The sequence below is a fragment of the Rissa tridactyla genome, chromosome 7 (genome assembly GCF_028500815.1).
Source record: "Rissa tridactyla isolate bRisTri1 chromosome 7, bRisTri1.patW.cur.20221130, whole genome shotgun sequence".
NCBI lineage: Eukaryota > Metazoa > Chordata > Aves > Charadriiformes > Laridae > Rissa > Rissa tridactyla.
In genome coordinates, this window is record NC_071472.1 from 41379669 (window position 1) to 41399740 (window position 20072).

At 37.0% G+C, this 20072-nt stretch overlaps 1 protein-coding gene across 1 annotated transcript in view; it reads left to right on the top strand.

Moving 5' to 3' along the window:
• Nucleotides 1–20072, top strand: part of SPAG16 (sperm associated antigen 16) — a 317517-nt gene that overhangs the window by 15841 nt on the left and 281604 nt on the right. The window contains 4 exon segments of the mRNA XM_054209051.1: nucleotides 5046–5153; nucleotides 6553–6670; nucleotides 8081–8150; nucleotides 14497–14645. Of these exon segments, the coding sequence (XP_054065026.1) occupies nucleotides 5046–5153; nucleotides 6553–6670; nucleotides 8081–8150; nucleotides 14497–14645 (445 nt within the window).

The window sequence follows — 20072 nt, forward strand, 5'->3', positions numbered from 1 at the left end:
TATGTGCATTTTGTATTAAAATACAGTACTATAAATTACAGCTACCACAAAACATCAGCATAGGAACAAAATCAGTATACATTTATTCTTCATTTTTTAATTGCAAAAAATCTATCACTCTGGCCCTAGTGGTAAGTGGTATTTCAGTGTAAATTACCATCATTGATTATACTTGTGGGTAGTAGCTGATCTTACAAGTCACTTGTACTTCAGTCACAAGGGAGTTAAAATATTTAGCTGTTAGAATGGAGAGGTGCAATAATGAACTACATGTAACATAGCCTTTTCTGAAGAATGGCACATGCATGTGTTCATTGTGAATTTACCCTGAGACTTAAAAATCCACTCACTTGAGTTCTGCCAGTGCACAGTTTTAAAATATGAAGCTGTAGTAAAATGTTAACTCCATCTCTTTGATTTTCTTCAAGATTGCTCAAGCTACTAATTTTCATTTAGATTGTTCCTTTATATGAAAAAAAGCTACTCCGATTGTAAATAATCGCTGCTGATAATAACGATAATCAAGTTATTTTCCAATGATAATGATGTATCACATTTTAAATTAATAAATTAATTGCCCATAGTCTAATAGTTAAGTAAACAGCTTAATGATCAAATCAAACATTGTGTGGTCTAAATATACTGTTGCACTGGGAGATGGGCCATATAAAGAACATTTCTTTATTTTAAACTGCAGTTTCTTTGGACAATGGATGGTTAGGGATTGTGTGTCTCATTTGAGTAGGAGAGTAAGAAGTGGTAATGCATAATAAAAGAAGGAAAGACAAAATCTGGCCCTTCTGAAATTTATTAATGTCAGTAGTAATTTTAACAGGCTTTCCTTTCTTTTTTTTCACCCATCTTCTTTCTTTCTTTCTTCCCCCCTGTATACATCAGAACATTCTATAACAAGAGGAGTGGATTGTGACTTGGTAAAAGTTTTCCTGGGTTTGTTGCATTGCTACATGGTTGTTTAAGAACATGTAGCTCAAAACCATTTCACCGTGGTCATGAGTTGGGTTTTTCCCATAGGAATGTCTGTATACTCCGTGGGGTGCCAGAAAATTTTTTTTACAGCAGATGTCTAGTTAAAAGGCTGCAAGACAACATAATATTGTGCAACAGGAGGAAAGCAGGAGAGGGAAAAGACATTTTCCAGGCACCAATATGCTAGGTGCCTGCAGATTATCTGTTAAATAAAACTACCAACACTCACTGAAGTGAACTGTGCTAAAAAAATTAATAGATCCATGAACTGAAGCCATGGCCTGCATTTTCACATTCTAGTGTTTGATGAAAACTAAAATAGCAATTCTCTGATGGTAAACAAGCGAGTCAGGTCACCTGTTTGGGTGAGACATAGGGCAATTCTATATGACACAAATTAGAAGTAAATTCTATTCATTGGTATTTACTGTTAAATACTGCACTTATTCTGCATGTACCTTGTTAAAACACTATTAAAATCAGTCCTTCTTTCTCTACTTGTAGGGAGAGCTTTATTTTCTTAGTCTTTCTGCTAATATTAGAACAGGGAGTCTATGTAGATATAAGATGTGGTTTTTGCTAATGTTCGCTACTTCATTTTTCAGACTTTTTATTTCAAATAACTGTGAAAGTTTTCATTGGTACTAACTGATGTTAAAAGTTCGGCACTTCTGTGATGTTAATTTCATTTATTTTAGTTTTAATAATTTATGAATCAAAACAGTATTGTTTCTGGAATGATAGGTGAAATTGAGCATTTCTGCTGTACGTACCATGAGTTAGTGTTCCCTTGTGTCTTTTGGATAAACCCTGGTCATAGTACCCTATAGGAACTCCATTTACTGTAGTGACTGTTAATGGCATTTTTCCTTGTTCAGACACTCAGTAACTGTAGTCAGTACCCTCGCTATGATAAAGCGAATATTCCAGCAGGAGCCCAAACTACCTGGAGAACAATTTGAGTTTTCAAGTATTGTGAGAGAGAATTCACCAGCTTACAGTGAAGACAGAATGCCTGTGAGCCCTGAAGAAATGCTGATTTGACTACTTGGAAACTAAGGATTTCTGAGCAAAGCAAGTCTCCTTTAATTGTGAGCTACAGTGCTGTGAAGTGTATTTGAAGAAAGCTTTTAATTACGTTTGGTATTTCTGAGTTGGTACTCTCGACAACCATCTTGGAGAAGAGAGATGCTACTTGGGACTTAGGCAGTATGGGGGCCCAGGATAAATGACTGTAAACCAATTACTTCCTGCTTTAATGTTGTTTAGCAATTGGTGGAAGAGATTCAGTGTCTAGAAGCTAACTGTAATTGTATTTTGGGTATTTTAATACAGTGTTTACATGATTGCATGGCAAGCGGGTGGGCAAATAGAGGAGATTGCAGGATGTTGGTTGCATTTCACTGTGATGTTTCATTATTTAAAGACTTGCTGTATATAATGAGTATGTATTTTTAGTAGGTCGTCAGTGTCTGAAGACATCTTGAGATGTGACAGCATCCCTGAATGCCTATGTTAAAGAAATAAATTATTTACTCTAAAGCTAGTGATAGTTATCACTGTAAAGTTTAGATACGCTACTAATCTTTATTCAGATTATTTCTAAAAACAGACGTTGTGTTGTGATAGAAATCAAAACTAATTTTATGTTGGTTTGCCATGTACCAGTAGTTAAAATAGATCTTAAGTGTGTGCTCCCTTTCTCTGTCTTTTATCTTGAAGGCTATAGTTGAGCCCTGATTGATTGGTCAGGGATGTTGTTATCTGCTGCAATATTTCTTGAATAAAAGCATAGATTTTCTTACCAATAGGCAAGAAAAATTTGAAAACAACATCTCTGAAAATTGTTAACTCTTACAGGAGATTAGTTAAGTTTAATTCATTGTCTTCAGTGATGATTTGTATCATTCAAGCATTTAATATTCTATTAAAATTTGCTTGTGAGTTGAATAATAGGTTGTAATTTCATAGCAATATTAAACTGTGCCTATCTGGTGATTTAAAATAGCTTGAATCCCATATATTTTGGTGTTTTTCTATAGCCAGACTCTTTGTATTGCCGTATGGCCTTTGTATTTGAAGATGTAGGTAGACAACATAACGGGATACCAGGTTTAAGATTGTGTTAATTACAGAAACTGCTAGCTGTGATATTTGTAAGTTCTTTAAACATTTAGGAATTTATTAGGTAAATGGAATGAAAGCTGTGTACAGCTGTTGTCTGAGGTTTGTAACTCTGCTCACAAACACGAGTTAGGAGGTTTAAATATTTGCAGATATTTTTCTGTCCTGATTTTTGGAAGAATGCTCACAAATATACACCCAGTTTACAGCCACAGTAATAGTCAAAATATAAAACAATCCTGGAAACAATACTTATTATTACTGTTAGTGCTATCACCAGCAAAAAAATCCTCAGCTGATCTCCTGTTCCTCTGCCAAAATCTAACCATTCTTGCACTTATTTCTCCACTTACACTATGAAAAAAAATAAACTGCACACTTTTTGTACTGTGTGCCACATTTAAATGCATCTGTTTAATTACACGATACATCTATTATCCTTGCTACTAAATACTATATAAACTAGATAGAGTAAAAGCATGAGAGTATATGTTTTCTAAAACTGTCTTGTCTTCAGCTAAAATTTTAGGACTACAACTTGCGGCGTGTTGGGGAATAAAGTCCCACCAAAATTCAGTGAGAATGGGGCATGTAACTCACTTTTGAAAATCCCTACTTGGTTTTGGTTGGACCTTGGCGCCTTCTGCTATTTTTATCAAACTGCTTGCTTGAGGAGAGTTTAAATGGAGACACCAGCAGTATATCTTAACTAAAAGAAATGGATATTGGCTTTGCTGTGACTGTAGCAACATCTTTTACTCTTTTTGAAGAAGCCTTCTGCTTGGCTCTGAAGGGGCGGGTTTTATAATCAAGATCTTATGGCAAGTCAGATCTTGTGAGTGGTGTCATGATGGAGTTGTTTCACAGAACTATCCTGAGACCACTGATTCATTCACGTTTCCAATCTCCCTGTTCATAGGAGCTTGAGCAGAATCATAATCTGTACTTTATATCCCAGTACCAATATCCTAAATTACTCTGTTTCGCAACTTCTGGTGCATGTGCATACACAAAACTATGTGCATGCCCACAGCTCCTTTGAGTTTCTCACAGTGTTACCGTAGGGGCAGCCCTCTCTGTTTCCATTTCCCTGCCAGCTTTTTCTCAGCTTTGATTGATTCATAGTACCATTAATTCACTTGTGCTCTTCTTCAGGTCTTCCTAACCATTCCTGCTACAAGCAACAATTCACATATAAATGTACACATATAAATATGTAGTTTGTATAGGTAATAAATATAGCGAATGCATATATAGTAAATATAAATTATTTGTACAATTAAATGTAATGCACTGGCAGTCGTGTGTCTTCTTCCTGGACCTGTGATTTTGGCATACTCCGCACTGTCATAGTGGTTTTCCTGCCTGTTCAACTCCTGTTGGAGAGGAAATGAGCTTTATTTGCAAAGAGTAAATATCTAATTTCTGTGCAAGGTAATTTCAAGCCTCCTTTTCAATTAAACGATTCGTCTACTAATCTTTCCTGACAAATCCATATTAGTAAAGGCAAGGAGAAAACGTACGGAATATATACAGAGTATTTTCTTTTATGTTTATGGAGCAGAATATGTCAGGGTGTCCCATGGCTGTGTATAGAATGTGCTTAGAGAGGTTATAGGTATGTTTGCAATTAATTTTGAAATGGATTCCTTTTCCTTCCTGCTGTCACATACAGGGGACACTTGGGGACAGGCTGCAAACATGACTGAATAGAGCCTAGAACTTCGCTAGCACAATTTTTTCCAGAATCTCTCTAAATACATCTATTTGCAAGTTACCCTTCTGTGTGTGTCCTTCTAGCATGTACCATTATGTTGGGCCATAATTAATATAATGTACCATTATATGAAGTCTTTGTGTATTCAGCGTAACCTGATGAGCAATTAATAGGAGGAGACTAATACTTCTCTCTTACATTTTCTGTTAACATATAGCAAAGCAAAAGAGGCTTTCCTAAAAATGCAGAAAGAACGTGACTTCCATCGAATGCATCACAAGCGAGTGGTTCAGGAGAAAAACAGGCTGCTTTGTGACATTAAAAGGTAAAAAATTATTTTAATTACTGTACATTTAATGTTAAAGGTAACGTCTTCAATTGTTGCCTGGTAATGGGATAACATTGTGGAATTTGAAGTGCTAAAGTAAAGCTAGCTGCATTTAGTTAGTGTCCTGGTAAATGGAAGTTCCATCTGACCATTCTGCCATGTCTCTTAAACAATTTCTAATGATTTTTTTATATATATTTTCTATGGAGCAATGTGGCATTAATAACACATAGTATTTCTGATACTTAAAAATACAAATGAGATTTTCTTTTACCCAGATCTTTTTCCATAAGCATGTAGTGATTTCTGGGTTTAGATCCTTTATCCATGTTAAGGGTAACTGGTGTCACACTGAGTTCGGAACCTTTGCATTCATGATTCCTGTAGCTGGTATTTTCCGTTCTTTTACACCTTGAACTTCCTATATGAAATTTGCTATGTTACTTTGGTTGCAAATAAGCCCAAACTAGTCCATTGGTACTGAGTTGTAATGGTTTATTTTATAATATTTAATTCCATAATTTTGTCGTTCTGGAATTCTGTAAGTTTTCTATTAACTGTTGTGGTTCTTTCCCTCCATGAGCAGAACTTTTATATTGTCCATCTGAAGATTATTGGGCCAGGCGATAGAGTTGAAATTAGAATCTTTCCTTTGCACATGTTTGTGCCAGTACTTGTTTCAAAATAACATTGAGGAGTGGCTTATATCTGCAGCTACAAACAAGTCACAGAAATTTGGCTTGTTTAAGCGTGTAAATGCATGTAATAGCAACTACATGTTTTATATCTTTAACCTTGAAATACATACATACTAGTGCAAGAGAGCGCTATTCACTGACTTACCCTCTCTGTGTCAGCTTTTTTGAAAAATGCAGTATTTTTAAAGTTAGTATCCTGTGTTTCTCTTGAGAGATTATATATCTAACTTTTAGTTGAAGAATCAAAGTGGTTAGGTATTCTAAATGTAATGTGCAGTGAAGAAAGAAGTAGTAATCATATTACGACTGTTTTATCTAGATTAGGATCTTAGTTGGTAGGTGGATAATAGTTGTAATTCTCTTTCTTCCAATGAAATATCATCCATCTGCAAGAAAACAGAAATTAAGAAAAATTAGTGTGCAATATGTATATGAAGGATTGAGAACAGGTCAAAACTGGGTGGATTGTTTTAAAAGACTAAACAAACTAGGAAACCTCATTGATCTGACTACTTCTTTTTGTTTTTTTCTTGTGGTGTTCCAGTTGTGTGGTTACATACTAAATACCTTTGCTGCCCCCTCTATGTTGACCTTTTGGCACTTCTGTTCTTTTATTTGTCGAGGAAAAAATTTACACAGACATAAATCTCTGATTCAAGTCATATTTGAGGAATCATCTGTCATCTTCTTGTTCACAGGCTGAAGGCACATTATGCATCGTATGAACCAGTGCTGAAGCAGTTGACTGAAAAATACCAGACTACACTGAGACAGAAAATGTTAACTAGTTTGGAGAGAGACAGAGCAGTTGGGCAGGTAAAACTATGGTGAACACCACTTGCAACGCCGTAAGGAATGCTTTTGGTGTTTACTTTGGTAAATACATAGGATGTTTCCGTTAAAGCAACTTACTTATGTAGCAGTTTGAAGCTACATTACATTTGGTGAAATGTTAATATTGAAAGTATATGAACCTTAGTGCCACAAAGTAGTAGTTCTCAGTCTGTACTTGCTCCATGCTGCCCCACACGAGTCAGCAGTGTGCAGACCCTGTTATACTTTCAGTCTCAACAACTTGAGGAAAGACGCGTTATTTCCACAGATTCATATGCTTCCAGCTATGTCTTTAGAAATCTCTTATTTTAACTTTCTTTATTACTATTTACTATTTTATTTTTTCCTAAATATATCCAGGAATGACCTACTAGTTTAGTAAAAGAGACATTAAGATATCAGACACAGTTTTTCTGTATTGTGAGTGGAATAATAGAGTAGTATTTTACTTCTAGAATCTTATCTCATGTATAGGTTGGTATACATCATATTCTGCCCTTTTATCAGGAGCTACTGTAAGCACAGATAGAATGGATGAAGAACAGAAAATTATTTCGCATGTGTTTTACCAATAGGTTGTTTGTTCAAAACAGAGGAGGAAAAAAAAAAAGACAGAAATGGGCTCCCAAAACGCATTGCATTTCAGCAGTAGCATCAATTATATGTGTGTAACATGAACGGAATCTACCATGGTTGCACTCTCTTCTAATAGTCCTCATCTCTTGTTTCCTCCATTCCTCTGCCTCCCATTTTTCTCAGGTCAACTGAGAGCTTACTTTTAAAAACCTGAGGATTATATGTTTGAAATTTCAATAAGTAAAAAAAAAATGTCCTAAAGAAAAAGAAAGGTTAATGTCCATAATGTCCATATGCAGTTATGCTGAATCAGGAGTACAAAGCATAGAACAGTTGCCATGTCATGAAATTTCAGGAACATATGTAAGACCTATCTGGTTATGAACTGTAAGCATTCTGGAATGATGGCTTTTTTTGTAACACATAACACGGTATTTTGTGCCATTTGCTTCTGACAAAGCTGTATGTCGTATTGTGCCATTAAGTTAAAGATCAGTGCAGTGATAGCAGTGGTTAAAAGTTGATGGTGCAGTAAGATCCGTAGTATTCTGTATGTCTGCATTGTTTTAAGAGACCTGTAAAAATATTTTGAGATATTCTGGATGGCTTGTATTTTATTGCATTGTTTCACTGGGCCGTTCCAATATCTCAAATTAGGAGTAATGTTTATAATTTAGAGGAAATAATCAGAAAAGTAAAATATTATAGATGGAATTTATTACTTAAATAGGCAGACATAAATGCTGTGTGTCGTGAACAGACAGTTCAAAAGCAATGTTTTCATATTAGCTCTTGTTCTCTCCTTTTTAAAATTAGGTCACAGGTTTGCAAGCCACATTACAAAATTTAGAGTCGGGACGTGCTATTCAGATTCCTGTGACAAAAGGTAAAATATTCCCACCACCAAGCTCAGACTGATTATGGGCTTTTTGTTGTTCTGATGCATTTCAAAATTCAGTAACAGTAAATCAAAAATACTTGCACCATAAACATTTTATCAGTTGTCTTGGTGACAGAGCAGCAATTTTATCATTTGAATACCATTCAATATCATTTATCATTTGAATAAAGCCAACCGCGTCCTTGGCTGCATCAAAAGAAGCGTGGCCAGCAGGTTGAGGGAGGTGATTCTGCCCCTCAACTCTGCTCTGGTGAGACCCCCACATGGAGTACTGTGTCCAGCTCTGGGGCCCCCAACATAAGAAGGACATGGAGCTGTTGGAGCAAGTCCATGAAGATGATGAGAGGGCTGGAGCATCACTCCTATTGAAGACAGGCTGAGAGAGTTGGGGTTGTTCAGCCTGGAGAAGAGAAGGCTCCGGGAAGGCCTTACAGTGGCCTTCCAGTACCTGAAGGGGGGCCTACAAGAAAGCTGGAGGGGGACTTTTTAGAAGGGCATGTAGTGATAGGACGAGGGGTAATGGCTTCGAACTGAAAGAGGGGAGATTTAGATTAGATATTAGGAAGAAATTCTTTGCTGTGAGGGTGGTGAGCCCCTGGCCCAGGTTGCCCAGAGAAGCTGTGGCTGCCCCATCCCTGGAGGGGTTCAAGGCCAGGTTGGACGGGGCTTGGAGCAGCTTGGTCTGATGGGAGGTGTCCCTGCCCAGGGCAGGGGGTGGCACTGGGTGGGCTTTAAGGTCCCTTCCAGCCTAAACCATTCTGTGACTTTGTCCTAGAAATCTACTTTGTGTCTGATTTTATTTTATCCACTAATATTTTTTTCACACAAGTGTTCTTTTTCTACTCACTATAAGAAGGTATATATAGTCATCTGGAAACATTTTGATAATACTGGCATTATGAAATCCAGCCTCTTTTTTTAGCATGTCTCATTTTTACAGGAGGCTGCTAAAGTTATAATACCTGCTGGAATAATATCTTTATCTGTATGGTACTACACTACTTCCCTGGTGTTTTGAATAAATGCATAATTATTAAATTATTTCTCTAACTCCATCAGAAAACCGAGCACCTCTGGTTTCCTAAGTAAATGAGGCCCGTGCTATCACATACTTGGTGATTTTCCTATTTTCCAATTTCAGCTACATTTGATGTTAGATAATTCTCAAATAAATCAGATTTCTAAAAGACCCTTGAAAACAAATAAGATGATGAAAAAGGGAAACAGTGAGCTCTACCTTCTTTGACAACAGAATATTCACTTGAGAAGGGGATGTTGCACTTGGCTTAGTCATGAGCAGAATTTGAGAACAATCAGAGATTGCAGTTTATTTGACATTAGAGAACCCCAAAGTTTTCTGTCACATAGATGACCAGGTATTAAATATTGTACAACTTACAGGTAAAGCATTTGTTGCAATTGGGACATTTCTTATATCTGTTTCTTTTGTGTTTTTTTCCCCAATGTGTTAAAGGCCTAACCTTCTTCTTTCACTGGTAACATACCCCGGGTACAAAGCCACGGAGTTACCCTAGCCTTTGATAGTCAAGCTTCATTAGTTTCCACATTCATGGAGTTACTTCCATTGTAAAAAATGCCTGTAGAAAAGACAAGACTAAGAAGAATAGTAGCCACATGAGCTTTTTTGGTTTCTTTTTGGATTTGTAGTTGAGCGAGGAGGATAGCAAGCATTTCCTTGACTATTAAGATGGTTTATTATTAATGCAGACATTTCAGCTACCATCTAGATCTTTGCTACTGCCTGCCTATTATGAGTATAGCACACTCAATTTAATTTTTTTCCTTCAAATTCTAATGTAAGTTGAGGCAGTTGGTCTCGTAAATTGTTGTGAATTGCTACGAAGACTGGACTGAGATCTAATTATCTGAAAGATGCCCCTCATCTTAGCTCAGGTCTTGCTTTCCGTGCAGCGGTGGGAGGCTTACATAGCTGAGGAGCCCCTTGGAGCACATGCTACTCCTCTTCTAAACTACTGTAGTTAAGAACATAGCTGCTTTCAGTTCTGGAAGAACCTGGAAGGGTTCTGTAATCTTACCCAGTATAAACTAAGCTATGATTTTAATGCTATATAGAAGCAAATAGCTACTAAACTAATAACTTCTGTAAACGCAGACTTCAGATGCGTTAATATGGTGGAGTACTGAAGTACTGGCAGCAAGCCTCTTCAGTGTTCATGGTATCTTTCTGGTTTTGTATTCTGATGCCTTTTTTTTGTATGAATTAGTATCGTGCTCCTCAGCAAGGCACAGTTCAGGCCCCCAAAATACCTGGCTCTATGTACTGGTTATGCTCTGCTGAAGTTTTTAAACCTTGTTACAACTAAAAGTATAAACCTCTGCCCTAAAGAGCATAGTGCTCATTTCATCCCACTTCAGATAGGGAGGTAGAGAAAGGCTTTTTATTTTATGTTAGTTTAGGGCATATAGCATTCAACGTTTCATTATACTCTGGCTGGGGGATATATAGTGTGGATTCTCCCTCCATGCCAGTGTTTTACAGTATAGATGCCCTCTATGTCTCTTTGTATCTCACAGACTTTCATTTGTTGTTCGTGTGGTTCTAAAAAACACTCTCTGGCTGTTCGCGGTACTTGTTTATTCTCCAAAAATCTTGAGAGCAATTTGTAATAGCAAAAAATTGACAGGCAGGGGAGGACTTTATGAATAATAATAGTAAAAAAAAATAAATCACTTAGTCTCCAACAGAAATTATTAAGCTCATCAGCCACCCACTTGCTTGTACAAGCCTTAATTTGCTTCATACCCTGTGTATTATAAATTAAGTGATATTTCAGTTCAGTTCTTTCCAGTGCTTTGTCCTCTAATACTACATAATTTTTATTGCCCTCTGTAGGTCAGACTCATGTCTTAGTGGGTGATACTGTTTCTCATTCAGATACTTTCTGCTGCCTCTTGAAAGATGGTCATGTTCCGTTGCCTCTTGAATTCTTATTCCTGAGACCCTATGAGGGTCTTGCAACCTTGAGAAGCAAGCAGTGCAGAGATACTGGAGAAACGTTTGCTGCATTTTTCTCTAAATTTAAAGTTCTTAGTTTGGAAGGAACCAGTGCTGTTGGACTTGCAAGTCTCTGCTGTAAGGAGACCTACAGCTGCATTTTTTCAGTTGCTGTCTCTTGGGGGCTGACTTTTATGCATTAGTACATTGGTACATTGTAATTATAAGGTAACGAACATTCAGATTGGCAAGTTATCATTTGCCAAGCTAAGACGCCTTTTCTGGCCAGCTGTCTGCTTTCACTACAGTGCATGAGGGAAGGGGAGTGGCTGTTCCCAGATTGCCCGTCAGTGCTCCTCATGCTGCTCTGGCCCACAGCCTGTCTTGACCGCAGAACGCCTGGGATGCTGCCTTTGGCTACAGGGCTTTGAGAGTGGCTTTTAATTAGTTTTGGGGCTGCTGAAGTGTTTGAGGTTTTGAATGGTGGCAGTGAGGTCCTGCACATCCAATCCAGTGTGGATTTGGTTTTTGATTGTTTTGTGGGGTTTTTTTGAGGGTGTCATAGTACATAATGAAGAGCAAAGGGAAGCTTTGTAGCATTCACAATGAGTTTGCATTGTAAATTTGTGTCTGGTGGCTAGGTAGAAAGAAAAATTAACAGTAGTTAGTGTTAATTTCAGGACCACTATTCTGGATTTATTACTTAGGCACTTGGTGTAGCAGCTTTCAGCCTGATGCATTTCAAAAAGTTGAAAAGGATAGCATCCATAATAATGTAATGTATGTATTAGGGTTTTTTGCTATCGCACTGCCAGACTGCTGTTCAGCTTTGCAAACAGTGCTTTGTACACAAATACTTCAAGAGAAAGTTCTCTTCAAGTGTCTTAAAAATTATGAGAACTCTTAGTTTTTATTGCCTCTTTTACTTACCTTGCTTGTTAAAGTTGGTATGAAGGACATTTAATTGAATCATAGAATTGCCCAGGCTGGAAGGGACCTTTCAGATCATCAAGTGCAACCATCGACCTAACTCTGACAAACCCATCACTAAACCATATCTCTAAGCACTGTGTCTGCCCGGCTTTTAAATACCTCCAGGGATGGTGCCTCAACTACTTGCCTAGTTGGAGGGGAACTAGTTAACAGTTAGAATTAGGATGCAGTCCTCTTGTAGACTGTTTCTCTGTCCCTGCTGTGCTCTCTCAGAAGCCAGCTCTGAAAAAAAACAAACATTGGATGTTTTGTGTAAGAAGATTTGCATTAAGAGCTGGTTTTGGCTTTGTTTAAAATCTGCTCCTCCCTGATGTGGTAGCAAGATCATACATGGAGGGATCTAATTATCAGAGAGAAATAACTGCTTTTTTATTTAGGTTATTGGTGAATATTTGCAGAGCACTTGCACCCTTACTTACGGATCAAGACCCAGTGTTAAGTTGTGCTCTGAAAAAAGACCACTTTTGCCTGAAGGAGTGAAGCAATGTTGATTGTGGCTTGCTTATAAACCTAAGTGAACGCTGCTATAACAGCTGGTTCTAAAAACATGATATAAAACTGTTACTTGCTCGGTACATTTCTTGTATTCTCTAAAAACAACAGCTGCTTATTTATTACCCAATTATATTCCAAAATTGAACTCAATGAGTTTCTTTACTCATGGTTGAATTAACTCATTGCTAAGACTGTTAAGTGTGCTTTTCCTTTCCTTGATCTGATGTAATTGCTGTTAGAAGGTCATGCAAAAAATTTAAAATGCACCAGTTAAAGTACTTAAACCTGGCTGTCCCCATTCCGTCTTCAATGCAATCAGAATAGAAAATCTGTAAACACAAGCTGTTGACATAGTGCAATCACAACAGTTCTTTAGAATTTCTTCCTTCTTTTTTTTTTAATGGTTACTGACATTTTAAGCCCTTCGACTGTCATAACTCTGTTGGTTCATAAGTATGTGTATTTCAAAAGCACCAACACACCAAATACTCTGTGAACAACAGGCTATTGGGTAGCAGTTACTGAGTGAGTGTAGTGTTTGACATATAAACCAATTTTGCTGTATACCATTCCTCAGAGAAAGTTATTATTCAGGGTGTCTGTGACAGTAGCTTTAACTTTTAAAGCAGCGAGAATACAGACCGTTATTTTAGACCAGGCACATTTCTTTTTATCAGTTACAGCTTTACTCAGATTGGGTACACAGGATGGATTTGTGTTTGCTTGATCTGCTTTTTTCGCCTCAAGAGTAGAGGGGGTGTTTTTTTCCCCTTTAAGTCAGAAAGTTTGCATTTTGGTGTCAAGGTCTTAATAAAACTATTTTACACGAGCAAACATTTATGAATGCGTAGTGTGAAGTACATTTATTTCAGTCTGGATTTTAGCTGTATAATGTGTTTTTCAATCAGAGATTTTTTCAAAGAAAAAACTTGGGATGTAAGTACCCAAATCGTGTTGGAATTCAGTGTTCCATTCTTTTTGCAGTAGACACGCTACAGAGCATTGCAACAAGACACAGGGATCACAAGGGAGTGCGCTCGGATGTTTGTGAGCTGCCAATACAAAGGCTGTCAGAGAATAGTTTGCTTTCTGCCAGGTCATGGCAGATGCATTCTACAATAATCCACATGTGTTATACTGTTCCTCATATTCCTTTCAGCCTGTTGTGATGATTTAGAGCTATGCTACCGGCTTAGGATTTCTTTGCCATGTTACCTATTCATAAGTAATTCATAGTTTGAAAGGTGGGTTGGGGGAAGTGCAGGGAGGCACTTTGAAGGTGGTGAGCCCCTGGCCCAGGTTGCCCAGAGAAGCTGTGGCTGCCCCATCCCTGGAGGGGTTCAAGGCCAGGTTGGACGGGGCTTGGAGCAACCTGGTCTGGTGGGAGGTGTCCCTGCCCAGAGCAGGGGGGTGGAACTAGATGATCTCTAAGGTCCCTTCCAACTCTAGCCATCCTATGAAAAAGGAATGCAAGCTGTAAATGAGAATAATGCATTGGTGGTAGATAGGATAGGATGCAGTGAGATGATGTTTCCTCTGTCTCTGAGGGAAATGAAGAATTGCATCCGTTTTGCTGTGACTCTGTCATGTACTGCAGGATTTAAAATCATTGCTGCATTTTGGAGGCAAAATCTAGGGTACTGTTAGATAAGCTGAAATAGATCACACTAAAATAATTTGTGGGGCAGAGTTATATGTAGTCTTGGAATACTTTATATGGATGGCACAGTAACCTGAATAACTTTTTATTTGAAGTGGTGTTTCTTTTAGAATTTCACATGTGTAGCTAATATTAAGAGATATATATTCCAGAAGAGTAAGTGAAAAATGCATTTGGATGATATTTTTGTTGGTTTTATTTTATAGCAGGCCACGAATGTCAAAGAAAGAAAGGGTTGGAAGGTCCCACCCAGAAGGCTCTTCAGGCAACCAGGCAGCAAAAAATCCTTGATGGTGAAAGCTCTTCATATGATCCAGTCAAAGATGCAAAGAAGGTAGGCAAGAGATACCCAAAGGTATGCAGCATTCTTTGCAGCTCTTCAGTGTCTAATGCAAAGTATACTTTAAATTTTTACTAAGCTGTGGTGAAACACTTGTCTAACACGACTGAAAGAAGTCTGTCACATAGTGACAAATGCTTAGTAAATAGGACAGGTAGGTAAGAGACTTTTTTATTTTTAATATGAGTTCCTGTTTCAACTAATTTTTCAGGGAATAATGGGGACTTTGATTAGTTGAAGCTGGCAAGCTAGTTTTCAAGAGCCTGATGTAATCACCCTGCAGAGGAGGAGCACTGGCTATAAATCCTTGGTTCTCTGTTATGTTTTTTTGTAACTGGAGAAATCCTGACCTATTCTGTAGTGCTTGCAAACTTCTCCAGCATTTCAACCTGTCTGTTTCAGCTGGGTCTAAAAGGTATAACATCTGGGAGACTAAGGGCAAAAAATTGGTGATTTCTTAGCAGTCAGTGAAAGTTTCTAAACTTGAGCGTACTGAAAGTGTGTTGCTGTTTCAGTTTAGAAGTTGTGCAAAATCAAAATTAATTACTGATTTTTTTTTTTAATTGTTGAAAGGAATTTGTTTACTTTATTCTACTTGGTTTGTTTATTGAGGTTGCATTTTGGGACTATATAACAATGCTTTTTATTTTTCCAAATGAAGGTAAACATTGTAATATTTAAAATTTGTTAACCTCTTAAAACTGTTATACTGGCCTATTTTTGTCTGGGAACCACAGTTAGAGTTTAAACTGTGTTTTTTGAGAAGAAAAAAAAGCTTTAGTTTACCTTGATGTAATCGGAATTGGCTTCAGTCTTTCCTTTCCCTGTCTCCACAAGAATATGTCCATGGTGATTTATTCTTTCATATGTTTCTGTCTGTTTTTGCAAAGGCATTTCTTCTGTCTGACTCTGGCAGTGTACCTCTCTGACAAACATACCATTTTAGTTCTGTTTTCATCCCTTCTCATTCTCCTGAACCTCCCAATAAATAAATAAATAAATAAATAAATAAATAAATATTGTGTTGCTTTCTAAAACACTTCTCACCACATATTGGAAATAATTCTTTGTGCTGTCTCCCCACCTATTGGTATCTGACCAATTACTGAGGCACCTGCCAGTCAGTCCAGCTCCACTTTCCGTGTTTGTCATTCAGTGTTTAGAAAGTTCCATCTTAGACTCTTATAGGTATCTCTTTATTTTGACTTGTTTACAGGTAAGTATTTCTGGGCTTATGAAATCTTATTTTTTTAATCCTGTTTCTACTGAAGTCATCAGGATTTTTATAGTAAACTTCGGTGGAGTTATGTTTCACCCCCAGAATACATAAACTCTGTGCAGGTCGTATGCAGCCTGTCTGGCTCTTTCTTGTTCTTTGAAATTCATGAGCACTGTTAGTTGACTGGTTCTGGCAAGCATCTGTGTTTCTGTGGATCTTATGTTTCCCAAATGAGTCCTGCCAGCGGCCCTGATGTCTTTATTTAATCAATGGATTAGAAAACTGGAGTAGCTCCAGAAATAAGACATCGGAAAATCTGAGCATGTTTGAATATGCTAGATTTTGCTATGGCTAAGCAATAATCTAAAACTTTAGGTGTGAGACTAACATGTTTTCCAACAATGGAAAAAATAACTTTTTTTCACTTCAAATTTCCTGGATCAATTATTTCTAAATATTTCCTTTCTCCTAACAAAGGATATTACCTTGGATACTGCGTGTGAAATTGTCTTGTTTCTTAAGCTGTTAGAAATAAATGGCAGAGGGAATGATGAGTCTGTAGAGGGTGAAGGGGTGAGTTAAAATTGTGTTTTAAACAAAGATACTCTGTCCTGTATTGCGCATCTGTTGAACTACATTTCGAATCTAGGTTATTTTTTAAAAATAGTGCATTCTTACTCAACAATGTAGTTGTCTGAGTATTGTTCCAGTCAAAAGAATTAAGTATAAATGAATGCCTTGCTTTCCTTAGATCACTTTATGTGATACTTGGAATCAAACTTCCGTGTGGTGCCTCATCTCCTTTGACCTGTATGAAAAGATCTTTTAAATCTGCCATGTCTTGTGTGACTTACATTCTTCCATACAATGATTCAACATGGCAATATCTTTATTGAAGAGCATACCATAAATAATAGTCTTGTTCTCATTTACAATAATTGGAATAACACTTTACTTTTTTTTGGGGGGGGGAAGGGGTGGGGGGGAGGAGGGAGTAAAATTGACTTACGCCTTATTTGGATTAATATTGCGGTTCATTTAAATTCTCTTTGTACCACAAAAGAAGTAAGAGTCAGAGCATAAATTGATCAGTTCCACGGAGTTCAGGTGAGGAATATACAGAAGAAATAAAAATCCTGTATTCAAACAGGGCATTTATGAAAAAGTAAGAGAAAAAGTATTGCTTAGCTCTTTTCAGTAAATGTAAGTGAACATTTCAAACTTCCAAAAGTTCAGAGTGAACAGTTTTAAAATTCAGGCATTTGGATTACATCAGGTTCAGTAAAAAGCAAATATATTGTCATGAAATTGTATCCTTGGGACAAAATTATAAATGTTTGTATTAACTGTAATGTTACAGAGGAGTGAACTATGGTGATGAAAATGATTTAAAATCTTTTCTGTGTCTTGTAGCTAAATAGTGATCTAACAAATGCCTGTTCTTACTTTTAAGTAGGTGCAAATATGACTCATAGCTGAGCTAGAACATTTACTTCAAGGGCAGACATATATTGTGTTATTGTAATATCCTGTAAAAGCTGACACGTAATTTAAAACCTAAGGTCCCTTTGGTATGAAGTTTATCACTGGAACAGTGAAAAAGCAACTGGAATTTTTCTGAGAGAGAATGTATTCTCTTGATTTTAAAATCTTTGGTACAAGACTCAATTAAATTATACAGTAACAGTCAATTAGGCTAAACTGTTTACAAATCTAGCCCTTAGTAAGCCAGTATCAATAGCTTAAATATTCTTAAAAATGTGCATGGAGTACTGCTTTAAACACTTAAATTAATTAAAATGCACACAGAGGTCATTAAAATTGTAGAGGACCTTTGATAATGTGACTTCCATTATCCTGTTGAAATATACTTTTCCTATTTTTATATTTTTATTCTCTCAGGTACTCACAGAGTACATTCAATGTTTGATTGCTTTTATTAGTTATTAGCTGGGTGATTGCAGCTTCTTTATGTTGAGTAAAGTCTATTTCCACATATAATGTATTACAACCCTATTTCATTTTCTGAAGTTTTATTTGGTGTAAAACTTTATCAAAAGGTGCATTGGACATTTCTGGACTTGAACGCACTGTCTGTTCCTGTGGAACAGATTTTGAAATTATCACCAATGGTATATTAAAAAAATACAAAAGTAAAATCCAATGCTGGTACAAACATAATAGCTTTTGTAACTAGTAAGACTTTGGGTCGAAGTATCCCATTTATACATGCATAAAAACCTGTGTTTCTCCTCAGTTCTATGGAAGGAAGCCTGCGAATTCAGAAGAGCTGCTGGTTCTGTGCTCTCAAACAGAAGGGAAGCTAAACCCAAATGATTACTTAATCAGATTATTGAGCTTGAATATAAATGAGGACAGGCATATTTGGACAGAATTGGAAAGATGAGGTCCCAAAATAGTTAGGAAGGGTCATAAATGAAATAGGCAATCATTCTGTGTTTGTAGTAAGGTTACTAAGAAAGCAGCACTGATCAGATATTCAGTAGAGAGAAGATGACTGACAGATAATACTGGGAATACTTATTTCTGTGGTCCCTCACTAGTATAGTAAAACTCCAGACAGGTAGCTAAGAAAATTAATACCAGTTACAAAGATATAAGACTGCAGTTTAGAGAAGGGAAAAGAAAATACGTTGTCTGTATTTCAAATGAGATGAAATCTAGCCTGATGGAAACTTTCCTAAATTAATGGAAAACAGATTGGAAATTCACAGGTATATTGAATAGGCTTTTGCCAGGATATGTTGTCACTGATGATCTGAAAAATGAAACAGAAAATATGCTGACTAAATTTGCAGACCAAGTGAACTGGGTTTGGTGGGGCTGGAACTTCAGGCGCAGTTGAGGACAGGAGTACAATCCCAAACTTGACCTATTGGAGAATTGATCTGAAGAAATAACATGCAATGCAAGAAAAAGTTACAACACTCTACTTTAAGAAATGATCAAATGTACAAATACAGAACAAGAAGATAAGAAACAGTTGATAAAATATTTTTGATAAAATAGCTATTATTTAGAATAGGCTCTAGGGTTTGTTGTATAAAACAAGCTTAGCATGAGTCAACGAGGACATGATATTGCAGAATAGCTGAACGCCATACTGCAGTGTAAACAGGAATATTGTATGGGGGATGCGGAATATTCTTCTTGCTTTGTTCGGGTGGCATGTAGCTTTGGCTGCAGTATTGTGTTCAGTTTGATCACAGCTCTTCAGGAGACAAGCGGAGCATCTACAATAGAGCAATAAGAATGATGAGAAGGCTATGAAACACAACTGTCAACAAAAAGGTGAAAAGTGAAATTGTGTGGTCTACAGCAAAGAACACTGTCGGGAGAGAGGATGCATCCTTAAAAGCTAAAAGAATTCTGTTTTAAAAAAACCCAACAAAACAGCCTGTTAAAACGAGAAGTAATAAAGTAGAAATCCAATAAGAAAGGTTCGGATTATATATTAAACAAAATTTATGGTGGTAAATATAGTGAAGACTGGAGTAGATTGCTTAGGGAGTTTGTGTTACTGGAATAGGATAGACAGATTTTTCTGAGGAATAACATAGGTGCAGTTGTCCCCTTGGGAAAGGAGCTGTACCGATTGACAAGCACAGGATCTGTTTAGCTCTCTAGCTCTCATTATTAGTCTGATTTCCCAGAAAAAAGTTGTACTTAAGGGAAGAAACTTTCTGCCTTGTCCTAAAATAGCGGCCCACTTCCAACTTTCTATTGAAGAATAGTAATATCTAAATAAGTTGTTATAATTCCCGTTAGACTAGATGACTGGGGAAAGGGGAAAGACTCAACATTAGTGCTTGGAAAAGCATTCGGAAGATCTGCCAGCCAGCAAATGTGTACTTGTGCGCTGATGAGCGTGGCTATAGCTCTAGAACAAGTACAAGCAGCTGTTGCTCTGGTGGGACTGTCATCAGATCCACAGTGGGAGCTGGGTCTTACTGGGGTGATAGTGGGTGTTAACCAGCAAAGAATATGTATCGGTACAATATGATGCCTCTTCTACTTATGGAATTAATGTTCTGCAACTCAAATGTTAAGAACGTGATCCAAGCTTAACTGGATGTAAGCTAAAAAGTGTTCTCTAGTTGATTTTGGTGCAATTTAATTTAAAAGAATTACATTTTGTTAGACAATACTGTTTTTTAAAAACTACTATAGACTTGAAAATGGTAGAAAGAAAAAACATTTTA